Source organism: Zalophus californianus, chromosome 9, assembly GCF_009762305.2.
Source record: "Zalophus californianus isolate mZalCal1 chromosome 9, mZalCal1.pri.v2, whole genome shotgun sequence".
NCBI lineage: Eukaryota > Metazoa > Chordata > Mammalia > Carnivora > Otariidae > Zalophus > Zalophus californianus.
The window spans coordinates 38,981,173-38,995,995 of NC_045603.1; the positions used below are offsets into that span (position 1 = coordinate 38,981,173).

The following is a 14,823-nucleotide window of genomic DNA, read 5'->3' on the forward strand; positions in this document are numbered from 1 at the left end:
TTTCTTGTTTTGTTTTGTTTTTGCACCTAACCTTTAAGGTGGGCCTTAAATTTCTTTTCCTCAACTTACATTTAGAACTCTGTCAGCTGCGTCCTCAGAGTGCACATAATTAAATGGCCTTTCCCCTGTCTGCCTAAGCAGTTTTGGCTCAGTCCCTATCCTTATTTGGCAGTGCCTAATAAAAGCTGGCTGAAGGGAATATGGTGTGGCCAGCCTTGATAATGAGATAAATCCTGCCCACTCTCTGACTTGGATAACTCCTACCAGTTCCTTTAGGACTTAACCTCTAAACTTTTCTTGATATCTGCTCCCCCAAACAATGTGTTACAGGCTGGGATCCTCAGGGTACAGGTTCTGAGATGAAGGGGGTTTACGGAGAAATGCTCTTGGGAAAAACCTCTGGAAAGGAGCGAGGAGAACGGATTGGGGAGAGGGAGAAGGTGAACGGCATTGCAGTTTCAATAGCCTTCTCAACTAACCCTTGGGGCTGGAAACTGAGAGACCGCTTCAGAGAGATCCTGCATGGGCCATGGAATGTGGCCGGGGAGGATGCCTGACCTTAGTTAGGCAGCTTCCTCCGTAGAGGGCAGAGGGACACAGCTGTGAGCTGCCATCAGGCAAGGCTTCCAGCAGCTGCAGGTTGAGTGCCTCAGTGTTGAAGGGGGGATCAGGCTGGCACACTGTGGCGTCCACTGTGATTGGTTTAGAGAAGTTTCTCAGAGACTCAGGGTGCCATCATTATGTATTTGATGGTGTGCTCACGTGTCTGAGCCTGTAGGCTCCTTGGGGCCAGGGGTACCTTATTACATCATCTGTTGTCTCTCCAGCATCCAGTAAAAACATGGTATACAGGAGGCGCTAATCAATGTCGAATCGAGGGGAGGAAAGATGTTTACTTGTTTTACCTAGTCATTGCAGGAGGCAGGGAATTTAATGCGGCATGCTATGCTCTGAGAACGGAATTTAAAAAATCTTATTTTCAGTCCCATTTTGGAGACAAGATGTGACTCAAGCCGTAGAATAAAAACCCTGGAGGACACCTTTTGGGCAGAGCAGAAAGCCTGCATGTGTGCCGGATGAACTGCTGATAGACAGGAAGCGAGAAACTCATGGGGACCGGGGAGCGCTGGGCAGTGGTGGCCCGTGCTCTCTGGGTGTTGTTTCCGCATCAGTCAGCCGTTCTGTATTCACAGTCACGACTCAGGGCCCGGCAGTCAGTGCAGGTTTTTGTTCAGTGGCCACTGCTTCCCGCAGCCCCCAAAGTCCACAGGCCTCTGACCCAGCAGTCAAGGAAGAGAAAGAGTTGAAAGGCGGCAGCATCAACAGGAAATAAAACATTTTAATTGAATATCCATGTAATATGTTAAGTCATTTTTAACAACAATCAGAAAACTACTGTGGGGTCACTACACAAAGTGAAACAAAATTTAAATCACCTCATCAAAAACGAAGGTAAATACAGCTAAAGTAGTTGGCTCGCGGGCCACGAGCCATATGGCAGAAGAGAACACCCCAACATTTCTACAAGATACAGAGAAAACCCACACATAGAAACACTCAAGCAGGCAGTAAATATACACAAAGGCAACTAGGATCTTTCTAGAGCATCAGCTTCTAATACTTTACACAGCTTTGTCAGAAAGGTACATGTGGCCTATCTAAGGATGAATCTTGGTCTTTAAAGCAGGTTCAATCACTGACTGGTGAAACATGGCATAGTCCCAACTAATTCTATGGTGACAGTCCCATGTCTGGCAGTGTTGCAAGAGAATGCATTAGTAGTACTTTAATGCGAGAAATAATGTGTATTCGGCAGCTCGAACCTGCTTGCCTGAAAGTATTGTTTCAGTGTGAACAACTTAAAGCTGAATACAGTGAAATTAAATGTCAGTTTCTGATGTTGAAGGAATTTTTAAAAGTCAGTCGACTCCCTCTCTTTGGTAGGGTTTGGTCTTTTAAATTGGAAAGATTCTCATTTGACTCTGTTCAAACTGATATTCAATCTCACATCATGACTTGTGCCTCTTCTGTTATCTATGTTTTTAAAAAGTACGGGCTATCCACAGAAGAGAGGTTATACTCCCTCGTCCTTTGTGTCTGTCCCAGTCCTGACGAGTTTGCCCTGACTGGGCTGAAAGGCCAAGGGCTTGCCTCTTCTTTGATGAGAAAAGAAGAATGACAGGAATTCTAGTTTTATCAGGAAACAGCCAACCTCGTGTGTGAAGCCTCCCATCAGCCCTTTTTGAATTCTCTGTAGTTTTTAAAAAAACGTGGCATGATATCCTAGAGTCTGAACATGAGACTAATACTTGGTTTTCCTCCTTCTTGTTTTGGTATTCGCGAAGATAAACTTTCACCTCAGGGCATCACTGCTGTCTGTGGCCTTGGAGTTGAAATGGGTCACAGAAGTGCATGGATGCAGCGTGAGCTAATAGGCTGCCCTTCCACAGAGTGGTCGTCTACCAGAGTGGGGAAAAAATATGGAATATTGCACAGTGCTTGACAAAATGCTGTGTGTTCCACCCCATTCTATGTATCTTTCTTGTCCTATGCATAGCTTTTCAGTTCTGAATTGGTCCTTAGTAATGAGAACTGTTTGTGCTACACACACCTTGGGCAGTGCAGTAGAAGGGAATGGCAGTATTGTTACAACATCACTACGGAATAAACTGAGTGCTATCCACTGAGGAAACTACGTGTCTAAGCACACACGGCAGTCACAGTGTTACACAGAGCAGTCCTTGAAGACTCTTAGGGAATGACTAGTAGCTTCATAATAGTGCCATTTACTACATAATGACATTGAGAACATTTAAAAACTCCTCCTAAATCGAGCATCTAGTATACATAAGAGGTTGCTTCAGTTTGCTAGAACTTGTTCTTGGTATTGTTTCACCTTTTTTTTTTAAAGGACAAATTAAAACTTATTTAAGTAAAAAGAGCATATAAAAAGATCACTAGCTGTCTGTTTTGGCTTAATTGAAGTGCATTCAGAACTATGGCTAATTGTTTATTTTTTCATCTTTTGATGGGATTACAATACTGTCTGTTTACCACAAAGTAATTTTGTGTAATAAGCACAGATTGCTGTGTTAAAAATATTCTGCATTCCTTCTAATACGGTTTTGTATAATAAAATATTTTGTTACAAAGTCTAATGTGCAAACCTTTTGGAATTATTATAGGTATGAAATCTGGAGCAGAATTCACAGGATGCACATTTGTATAAAGGTGATAACGGAGAGCTACTTTTTTTTTTCTTTTTAAATAGTCAGGCAATATTTCAGAAATGCTGACTTCTGCCCTCAGCTTCTTCCCACCCACCCCATCCCCAAACAAATGCACCCATACACACACCCAAACCCACCCACCCACCCACCCACACACACGGAACACCGTCGTGTTCTTACTCTATATGCAGTTATATGAAATCACTGACTCCTGTTCAGTTGCTTCCTCAAATATTAGAGTGAAGCCCTGGTTTTAGCTTTGTAGATATGTACGGACAGATGCCGTTCTGGTTTGTGGCTATGCTTCCTGGAGGTCGGTCTGGATGCTGCTCAGATCATGCTAATTTGCCTGTGAAGAAATTCTACAGAATTGGATTCACCCACCAAGTATGTGGTGTCAGTGTATCTTGGTTCTCAAATGGTCGATAGAAAGCTCAGGTTTAAGTTGTCCTTTAAGACGTCAGTTTGACTGTACTAGTGCCTCACAAGTTGATATTTTTGCTGGAATGCAGACAATACTATATTTACCATATAATATATTATCAGCTCTCCTATATCTCAGTCAATTTACATAATTTAAAATAGAACATCTTATTAAAAACATCTAGATATACACAGATTAGGAAACGCTTACAACATACAAATACACAAACTAGAAATAAATCTTTAGCATACTGGTATATACAACAGTGTGATACAATAAATAATTTCAGTCATGCTCTATCTACACATCATATTGCTTAAAAGAAGAGTAGATTTGGAGGGCAGTGGCATGATGAAGGACTTAGGGGCTCTCTACATTTAAATTTGTGCAAATTAAAACAGGATTTGAAGTACCACTGAATTGTGTTAGGAATGCATGGCTGGATAGATGAAAGGACCCATATTACTGAGGTATTTACAGATACTGGCTAAAGAGCACTATGTGGGCAAACGCAGAAAGGCTTCTTTCCTTTACTTCTTGACTGCCAGCATGGCGTCAACTTCCTCCTCTACCTGTAGGGTGTGCCACTGGGCGATGGGTCGCCTGGGGTTGGCCAGCATGTCTGACCAGTGTCGCAGCTCCGCCCCGGTGCTATTGTAGCCCACAAAGACTTTGCCGATGGCATCGTTCTTGCCAATCTTGTCATAGTCCAAAACAGTTACCACCACTTGCACTTTCTGAAAGAGAACACAAAAGAAACATTAATCACCCTACCCTCTTACAAAGCTGCCTTGAGAGCTAAGCAACTGGAAATAAGAACCAGTCTCAAAACACCGGGCCAAGACTGAAAATGACTTGAATGTGAAAACCTGAGTCCAATCCCCCTTTCCCCATTATGATGTCACCGTCATCACCGTCTTCAGCTTCAAAATACTGAATACACATTAAATTTTTTCAGGTATTTGGCACAATTCTTTTACATGAACTACTCAGTTACTTCTCACAATAGATCCTATTAATATTGCCATTACACAAAGAAGACGCCGTGAAGTCCCCGGCCTGGGGTCATGTAAGGAACGAGTGGGTTGGTTTTCACAGTCTGTGCTATATATACTCCACCATGCCTTCTGTCTTTGTCAACTGTGTCCACCTCTAAGTCCATTTGTTTCAACTGTCTCATCAGCAAGATTTCTGGCATTGGTATTCAGTATAATAATCACATAATTATTGTATTAAATGTAACAATAGAATGAAAATCTTTAAAAAGTAATAACTAAAGATAATTTCCCCATTTATACATTTTCTCAATAAACATTTGCTGAGTAACTGTTGCATATCCAGCGCTGATCTCAAATGGAAATAACCTTTTAGGCGCACAAGATTTACTTCAGTTATTCCATTACATTGTGAGAGTTTATTTAATAACTTACTTTTTAGAACTGCCTGAATCAACAAAAGCAAACGTACGCCATTATGATATGAAAGACACACTTTTTGAAAGCACATTTTAGTTCTGCTTCCTAAGTAATGGATTTGCTTAGTCAAAATATGTGATGGCTCTAATCTAGAAACTGAGTGCAGAGATAAAGGAAGAGTTTAGAATAAAGTATAATGCATAACATTTGGTGGCCAGAGTTAAAAGGAACGGAAAATGTAATGATGGAAGCCAGGGCCAAATGAAGCTCCTGCTGAGTTCTGGCCCTTTCATGGACTTTGTACTCTGAGGACTGCATTATTGTACCAGTGTGCTAAGAGATGGCACCCACAGACAGCTTCACAGCAGAGAAAATGACCGCTCTTGAAAGTGGAATTTGGAATGTAAAATGCAACACATTGGCAATAAAGGAAACAAACCATCTTCCCTTGTGCAGCCTTGGAGAGATTCCATTATCAAGGGCGTCATCTATCCACTGGATGGTATTTGGAACAGAGAACAGAATCACTTTGGTTCTCAGAAAAATTCTCAGAACTTTTCCCAAGCAAATTCATCAGGATGAAATCATATTGCAGGGAATGGGGGGTAGGAGTTAATTAGGGACATTATGCACAAAGGTAAAACGGGGTTTTTGGAGGTTGGAGTAAATGGTTGGAGTAGGTTTTGATTATTTCATCTAGGAAGGGACTGATTGATAGTACTCAAGACAATCTCCTTCTAAAGGCCTTGGATTAATTTTTTGCAGCTGCATATGTAGTTTATTTATACATTTACAGGTTATAACATTTACATGTACTTTTGGAAATCAGCATATTTTGCTCATAATATATTTCACAGGGATAGAGACAGATAGAAACCAGATAATCTTATAACCTCAGAATAAAGGAAACCCAGACCCCTATTTTCGTATGTAAAATGCTCAACTGTTTCTCTAGGAAAACTAGGAAAGCAGTCTCCTGGGGAAAACTAAAAAAGAAAAGAGAAGAAGAAAAAGGAAAAGGACAAACTGACAAGAAGCTGAGAAAGACAAGGGACGCAGTCGAAGGTGGGCTCTTTATCGCCGCACCTAACGTAATCTGTGATGGGTTCAGATTCTCTCTGTCCTGACAGAAGACTCTAAAATGCTGCCCCAGAAACCCAGCATAGGTCTTGTTTTTAATGTGCTTCATTTATTTTTAAGATTTTATTTATTTGAGGGAGAGAGGGCGTGCATGGCCCACGAGGGCAGGTGGGGGAGGCAGGAGAGGCCGGCAGAGGCAGAGGGAGAGGCGAGCCGACTCCCCACAGAGCAGGGAGCCTGATGAGGGACTCGATCCCAGGAGCCCAGAGATCATGACCTGAGCCCAAGTCAGAGGCTTAAGCAACTGAGCCACCCAGGCGTCCCTCTTCATTTTTAATATATTTACATTTGCTGCAATTTATAGTTGTAAAAGAACATTTTTTTTTAAATAGGTGTAGAATTGTAGCTCAAAGAAAATTTACAATAGGATTTTTCATCACAATACCCCGCCTTGTATTGTTTTGCAGTATTAAAAAACAAAACTCCAGGAGGCATTAAGTTTCCATAGGAGTAAGTTCTTAGAACTCAAAAAAGAGTTCACTGAACAAATATTGCAAAATAAATTGGAGAAAATTGGGTATCTTGGGGGGTCGCCAGTGGATCCAAAGCAGTGACCCCACTGGTTCAGGCTAGTAAACAGGTGACTGGGGACAGGGGATCAGTGTCCTCTGCAATGTCATCTACTTATATAACAACTGTTGAAAGTAAATATGTGCAGTTTACTACCACGTGAAAATGTGCACGAGAAAGGTTATATAAATCCCATTAAGTGATGTGAAGATGGTGGATTGCCGGTGATTTTTAAAGAACTGCCCCATACAATACAGTAAGTAGCTCCTGGCCACATGTAGCTATATAAATTGAAGTAAATTAAAATTAATAAAGTTCCTGGATCACACTAGTGGCTGAGGTGCTCATTACCTACTTGCGGCTGGTGACTACTGTATTGGACCACACAGATGATAAAACATTTCCATCCTCACAGAGAGTTCTAGTAGACAGCACTGTTTCTTATATTGTTTTAATTTTATTGTTAGATCTATTTTCTAATAAAGTGTTAATTTGACAAAGAGACAAAATTAACAGTGTGAATAGTAATGGTGATGGGAACCATTTACTGAGTGTTCCCCGTTCCAAGGGCTTTTATATGCATAATCTCTACACTTGATCTTAGCCAAAAGGCTGAGAAGCGATATATGCATAATCTCTTTGATGTGGATTCTATTATTCCTATTTTATATGTGAGGAGATTCTAAGCCTCAGTTTCCTTATATATAAAATTGGGATAATAACCTCTCTCATAAGGTTATTGTAAAGACGCAATGAGATTAAGTATGTAAAGTGCTTAAATTGGGCCTAGGCTCATAATAAATATACAATAAATGTAGCTATTATATTAGTTTTCTTCATGGGATAAAGGTATGATTTGTTCTTAAGATACTGTACTCTAAATTAGATTCTAGATTAAAGTAAAAATAAAGAATATTTCCCGATGTTTCACATTCTGGACCTTTAGAAATTTCCATGGTGTACTTTTGATGCCTATCCTTCATTTCTCCTTCATGTTGTGGGTAAACTTTTATAGGACTGAGAAGATAGACCCATATCAATTATTTAATAAAATGTAAAAGTAGTGTTGCTTTAAGGCATCTGTCTAATATCCAACATCCATTAAAGATTAGCAAGAAATAGCTGATAGTTATTGGATGTGAACTTTGAGTTCCAATAGTCTCATTATGGATAGAAGGTAAGAGAACCTAAAATTATTTAAAAATTGCTAAATCATAAGATCATATACCATTATTGTGGCTACATGTAGCATCCTGTTTTGACAATGTTATCCACAGTTTCCTTTAATAGAATACTCCCTATCATAACAATTATTATCCAGCAAATTAAGGTTTCATCTTTGCAAAAATATCCATCCATTCTGACTCAGAAACAGGAAGCTAAATTTAAACAATTAAAATACGACTTACTCTGATTTTTCTATTGTTAATCACCTTTTAATAATGAAAGATTAAAGATGCTGCATATTTGGCATCAACCAAAATATTTATCTTTTTTTTTTTTTTTGCTATAAGGCTATGATAAGGAGAATTCCATATTGTGGGCTGGGAATGAATAGTGAAAATTCATTTTCTCTTGGCCTTTTAACCTTTATGGTACTTTTTGAGTTAGCAGAGTCGTCCTGTTGATTTTCTTCTTCCTACTTTATTTCTGCTCTACAGAATGCCAGCTGTTTTTGGCTAATGAGTCAGCACATCTTGCGCTGTAAATTTCATCATTTCCTTCTTGATGTAGCTTGACTATCAAGTGTGCATGGGAATAAGAATGGCAACTCTATTGAAGGCATGTGCACTGATAATTTACAACGTCTGTGTCTTTCATCTATCTGGTCTGAAGAAATAAAATTGAATGGGAAGACAAACTTATATTTGACATTACCTGGATTTGCTCAAAGGGTACTTCAAAGCTGAATGACTCATTGTAGTAGGGGTTAAGTGTGTTCTTTTTAATTGTTGTCTTTTTCTTCTTCAGCCTCTTGCCATTCTGCATCAGATGGATCTTCACATAAGGATCTGAAAAACAGAAACAAAAACTTCAGGAGATCAAAGATACATATTTTAGATTATAATTTAGCTTATTAAAAAACTAGAGTATTCCCAACAGAGAAATCATTTTATAGCATATATTTAATATTTTTAAAAAAAATGTAAGCCTTCTTTACTGAAAGATTTTAAGTAAACTATGGGCCAGGTTTTTTGCCATGATATCTCAATATTTATAGCTGGATTTAGGGGATGAGAGCTACTGTGTGCTAACGAACCAGCAACTTGGGGGAAAAAAGTCTTGACATGCAACATTTGCCAATGTCCATGGTAGAAATACTCTCAGCGTGGCTAATTTCAAGCTACTAAGTAGTTTAACAACTAGCTTACCAAAATCCCTGAAATAATTAACAATTGGCTCTTCTGAGCTGGTAAAGTACTGGTTGCAGCATACCACTGCATGGGAATAAAACTCTTGACAGAGAAAGGACAAAGAAGCCATTTCATGCATTCATTTATTCATTTACTCAATCAATATTAGTTAAGCCCTAGTGATACAGCAGTGAATAAAACCGCTCACTGCTGTTTTCATGAGGGAACTTCAGGCTTGTTGCGGGGAGGAGACAGTAGGCTTGTAAAGAAATGAAATACATATGAAATTACAAGTTGACAAGAGTGCTCTAGAAGAACAGGGCAAGAATAGAGATAGAATTGAGAATAGCAGGGATGGTATGGTGAGCCTAAGGTAGCAATGGAATTCTTAGATTGCTCAGGTAAGGCCTCTCTGTGGAGGTAACATTTAAACTGAGATTTGAAGGTTAAGGGAGAGAAGAGGCCATGTGCGTGCGCATGTGTGTGTGTGTGTGTGTGTACGTGTGTGTTGCGCATGCAATGATGGGGTGGGGTGTAGCTGGAGAGGGCGAGAGAGAGAGAGAGAGAGAGAGAGAGAGAGAGAGAGAGAGATTGATCCAGGACCTGTGCCTGATCATCCCTAGGTAGAGAGTCAGTACACATAGAGGTAATGAGAAAAGGAGCAGGATTCCCTTAGCAGTTTCCCCAAAGCCTCATTAAGTAAAGGTAAAGTAATAAGCAAATCAATGGAGGGGTAAGACAATTCCCATTTACAGTTCTCACTACTAATGGATGAATGACTACCTTCAGGTTACTAAGAACCAATACCCAGGTTTGACAGTAAAATCTCTCTACTGTTTTCTCAAATATTTGTCCAGTTCACATGCAATGCATATTCTTTATAGAAAAAGATCAGAAAACAATGATAAACATAAGGAAAAAATTAAAAATCATCCATGATTTTACTCCCCTAAAATAATCAGTGCTAAGCCTTCTAAAATTTCTTTCCTCCCTTTTAGTATGTGTAAAGCTTGGAGAAACTTTACAGATAATCTAATTTAAAACCCACATGCTTTTAGATAACAAACTTTCCTGGTCTGTAGTTTTTTCAGCACAATAAAATTCCGGTTTGTTATTGGACATGTTTACACATACATCAAACATGCCAAAACTGGCAGCAACTTCACAGACGGACAAAAAAAAAACAAAAAAAAAAAAAGGAAAAAAAGAAGAAACCTTTTATCTTTGGCCTCTTTAACCATCTCATACAAACCAGCTGTTTATAGTACAGCTAAGTGCATACACAAAAAATGTTACTGTAATTCTCGGAGTAAGATTGTTTTGTTTGTGTGTGTGTGTGTGCGTGTTTTTACAGTTTTTTCTCCTTTGAGATTGTAATGAACGTGGTCACACTACAAGTAGAGCCAGAAGTAGGACAGAGAATGCCCCGAAGGCTGGCTTGTTTATCCAAAATTAAAAATGGCTGACCCCAACAATATGTACAGAACATACAGTGTAAATAAAGATTACACACACATTTTCCGTTCTAAGTATTTTTAAGAGAAAAGCAGGGCCTTGGAAATGTTGGTTCTCTTTTTCTTCTCCGCGGCAAATTCACGTTGTGGTTTGGGTTGTGTGGGAGGGAGCACGTGGGACTCTTTCCTGGGTGACCCCGTGTAGATTCGGAGACTGGACGTAGAGGGTAAATTGGTCATGGCCGCCTTTCTTTTTTTTTTTTAAGTTTAGCTTTTCCTTTTTTGCTGTCTAGTCATCCTCACTGGTCTGCTTCTTGGCGTCACCATCACCCCCTCTCATCTTCAGCTGCCTGTTTGCCTGCAGCCGCCTCAGCCTCCTCATCTTCATATCTCTGCTCTCTTCCTCACCATCGTCTTCCTCTTCCTCCTCTTCTTCCTGCCTTCCTCCTCTTCCCCACGCACCTCATTGCTGGCTGCCAGTTCCCTCTTTCTCAGCTTTCCCATGAGCAGCTGCGTCTCTTTCATTCCCCGCCTCCTTTCCGCAGAGGCGGAGATCCCGCCGCAGGTGTTCCGCACTGAGGGGCGGGCGATCCCACGCAGCGCCTTACAAACAACGCGAGAGGTGGACGCGCTGGTGAGCGTGCTGCCGGAGCCCGTGGCTGCCACGGTGGCCGCGCGAGGCAGCAGCCGGACACCGGAACAAGGCGAAGATGCCTTTTTTAGAGCAGCCAGTGGGGCCGGAACAGGTTGTTTGTATCTTCCTCTTCCTATCCGCCAGTAGAACATTAACTCCTGTAGGACAGAAACTTTGCCTGCAGTGTTCGCTAACTGAATTTACTAAACAATGCCTGGCGCTATTCAGTTTTTGTCGAATGAGTAAGTGGAATTTACTTCGGGTCTAGTAATGTGGATCTCCTTACTCTTAGTGCAGTCATCCTCCATTGTCCCAAAGCCCACGTTACTTGGATATGTGTAGGTTGGGGTTTTCGTTTTTATTTTTAATGCTGCATCCGCTCAAGGGGTTTGTAATGAAGATTTTCAACATAAGATTTTCAACCAGACCTAGAGATGAGGAACCAGCTCCTTTAACTAAATAGTTGATCAATTAAACAAATCACTGTAAATAATTGCAAATGAAGGGGGAAAATGGCTTTTTTTTCACCCATAAACCATCTTGCTCTTCACAACTAATACTGATTTTTGGGTCTGAGATCTCGTTTGCTTAAGAAGTTCCCTGGCTCCTCCGTCCAAACCCCTTGTATATTTACAAAGATGGGCAAGTTTCCAGTTGCTTTTTGGCACTGACTGAATACCCAAATACTAAATACCCATAAACCAATGTTTATGCCTCCTGTGTTCATGTGGTGAAACTTATCAGCCTAAGTAAGGTATAGCTTTTCTCAAGAGATGCACGATGACTACGTGTTTATTCATTTAACACAGTAAATGACAAGAAAATTCCTGTGCACCTGCCATTTGAGTAAGCAAATTAAAAACCCAACAAGATAATTTCAGATTCAGATATAAGTTCTGATGTGATGTGATTAATGCCTTGGGGAGAACAAGGTAATTTAGAAAGGGAGCTCCGCAAAGTCCTCATTGAGGAGGTCAGGTTTGAGCTAAGAACCAAATGACAGGAAGGAGCCAGTCATTTGAAGATGTGGAGGAAGCTTATATCAACCAGAAGGAACAGGACACACAAAGGCCCTAAGGTGCACATCCGTCTGCATGTTTGTGGAGCAAGAAGAAAGTAAGGGGGAGAGAGGTAGCTGGTGAAGTCAGAGAGGTCACTGCTGACCTGTCACTTTCGTAAGCAGAATCTGCCAGTTCTGACAGTGATTCCAAGATATTCTATAATGTCTCAACTTCACTGAGATAGTTGACACATAACGCTATTTAAGTTTAAGGTGTGCAGTGTGATGATTTCATATACATACGTATTGTGTAGTGATCACCACAAGAAGTTTAGTTAACACATCTGTCATCTCACATTATTACAATATTTGTATGTGTGTGTTGAGATCATTTACGCTCTACTCTTTAGCAACTTTCAGTTAAACAATACAGCATTGCCAACTGTAGTTACCATACCACGTACTAGATCTCCAGAACTCACTCATCTGATAAGTTTGTACCCTTTGATCAACATGTCCTCTTTTCCCTCACCCCCTAGCTTGGCACCATCCTATTCTCTGTTTTCTATGAGTTTGGAATTTATTTTTTTATTTTTTAAATATTTATTTTATTTACTTGAGAGAGAGTGAGAGAGAGCACAGAGGGAGAGGCAGACTCCCTTCTGAGCAGAGAGCCCGACGTGGGGTCCATCCCAGGACCCCTGGATCATGACCTCAACCAAAGGCAGATGCTTAACCAACTGAGCAACCTAGGTGGCGCCCCTATGAGTTTGGAATAAAAAAAAAAAGAGTCCACATATGAGGGAGGTAATGCAGAATTTGTCTGTCTCTGTCTGACTTACTTCACTTAGCATAATGCCCTTAAGGACCATCCATGTTGGTGCAAATGGCAGGATTTCCTTCTTTTTTATGGCTGAATAATTTAAATTTATATATATTACATTTTTGTTTTAGAATACTATGAATAATATTTAGATTATTTTATTTTATATGAATTTATTGTATGTATTATATATATCCATACCACATCTTCTTTATCCATTCATCCATCAGTAGACACCTAGGTTGTGTCCACATCTTGGCTATTGTGAATAATGTTGCAATGAATATAGGCATGCAGATCTCTCTTTGAGATAGTGATTTCATTTCCCTTAGGTGTATGCCCAGAAATGGGATTGCTGGATCATAGGGTAGTTCTCTTTTTGAATTTTTAAGGAACCTCCATGCTGTTTTCCATAGTGGCTGCACCAGTTTGCATTCCCACCAATGGTGCATGAGGGTTCTCTTTTCTCCACATCCTAGCAAGTGCTTGTTACTGCTTGCCTTTTTGATAATAGCCATTCTTAAGAGGTGTGAAGTGATATCTCATTGTGGCTTTGACTGGCATCTCCCTGATGATTAGTAAAGTTGAGACTCTGTTCAGGTACCTGTTGGCCATTTGTATGTCTTCTCTTGAAAAATGTTTATTTAGATCCTCTGTCCATTTTTAATCAGAAAATTATTATGTTGCTATTAAGATGTATGAGTTCCTTAAATATTTTGGATATTAGCCCTTATCTAATATAGTTTGCAAATGTTTTCTCACATTCCTTAGGTTGTTAGAGATCTTGTTCTTTATCACCTTTTCTGTCTGGATAAGTTTTGACTGTCTAAGCCTGATAGGTTATGTATTCGAGGTAGACACGTTTGAGGTTCTTCTTGGCTCAGCCATCTGAAGTCTTGGATTGCTCTTCATCTTCTCCATTGTCATTCAACCTTGATTGGCTTAACTGTGTCCTCTGGTTCTTTCATTGTGCAAAGTCTTTTCCTGAATTCTGGTCCCTCTGGAGATGGCCCTAATCTCTTGATTAGCTCATTAGTAACTTCTTCTGGAATCCAGACCTTGCTCCTGTCTCTCTAATTATGGCTGAGTGAGTCTTTTAAATGGAAGACTATGAGTCACCTAACTATGAGTCACACCCATCCTTTAAGGATGCACGTATTTTTTACAATAAGGATCACCTCTCCTGCAATGTAGGACTCTTTATAATTAAATTTGTTCTGTTTTAGGGGCTGTTCCACAAAGCAAATCCTGGTCTTTTCAGGGTTTCTTGGTGGTTTAGAAGTTCTGGTCGTTACACAATAGGACATAATTTTTTGGAAATGATAAAATAGGCTGTAATGAGATTCACTAATACTGCTATTGCTTTTCCTGAGTACAACGGCTGGACACCACGTGTGGCCTCCAAATATCCATTAGGTTTTTGTCAACATGTAAATGGCATGGAAACATAATGCCAGGTACAAAACTGGGCTGCTGTCCTCAGGGACTTCATATCTCTATGGCTGCATCACTTTATTCTGTCCCCCAAAACAAGCACTCGTGGAACTCCTCATCATCTAAATACTGAAAACCTTCTTTCAAAACCATTTAGATCATCCCTGTTGCCACTGAAACGTGGGCAGGACTTGGGACCCTTTGCTTCTTTAATTTATCTTCAAAAAAGAGTAGGGCCTTTTTTCTTTTCTAACTTTGGTAGAAAGGAAAGTCTCTTTTCTGATGTCTGTTTAGTCTCTAATAGTATGTGACTGTAAGCTTGCAGTTCTAGAAAAGGATGGAGTGGGATCAGAAAGAAGGTTCTTCATTCCCAATAATAAACTGCAGGTACAATGAGTGCAATTC

The 14,823-nt window shown here is 40.1% G+C and overlaps 1 protein-coding gene across 4 annotated transcripts in view; it reads right to left on the minus strand.

Annotated features, from left to right (window-relative positions):
* Window positions 1-1,319: 1,319 nt before the first annotated feature.
* SYT1 (synaptotagmin 1) overlaps window positions 1,320-14,823 on the minus strand; it is a 522,467-nt gene continuing 508,963 nt past the window's right edge. For all 4 annotated transcript variants that reach the window (XM_027594829.2, XM_027594828.2, XM_027594825.2 and 1 more), the window contains 2 exons: window positions 8,598-8,731; window positions 1,320-4,391 (listed from right to left, as the gene is read on the minus strand). In XM_027594829.2, coding sequence (XP_027450630.1) covers window positions 4,185-4,391; window positions 8,598-8,731 — 341 coding nt within the window. In that variant the 3' untranslated portion in view covers window positions 1,320-4,184. The remainder of the gene's footprint in view (window positions 4,392-8,597; window positions 8,732-14,823) is intronic.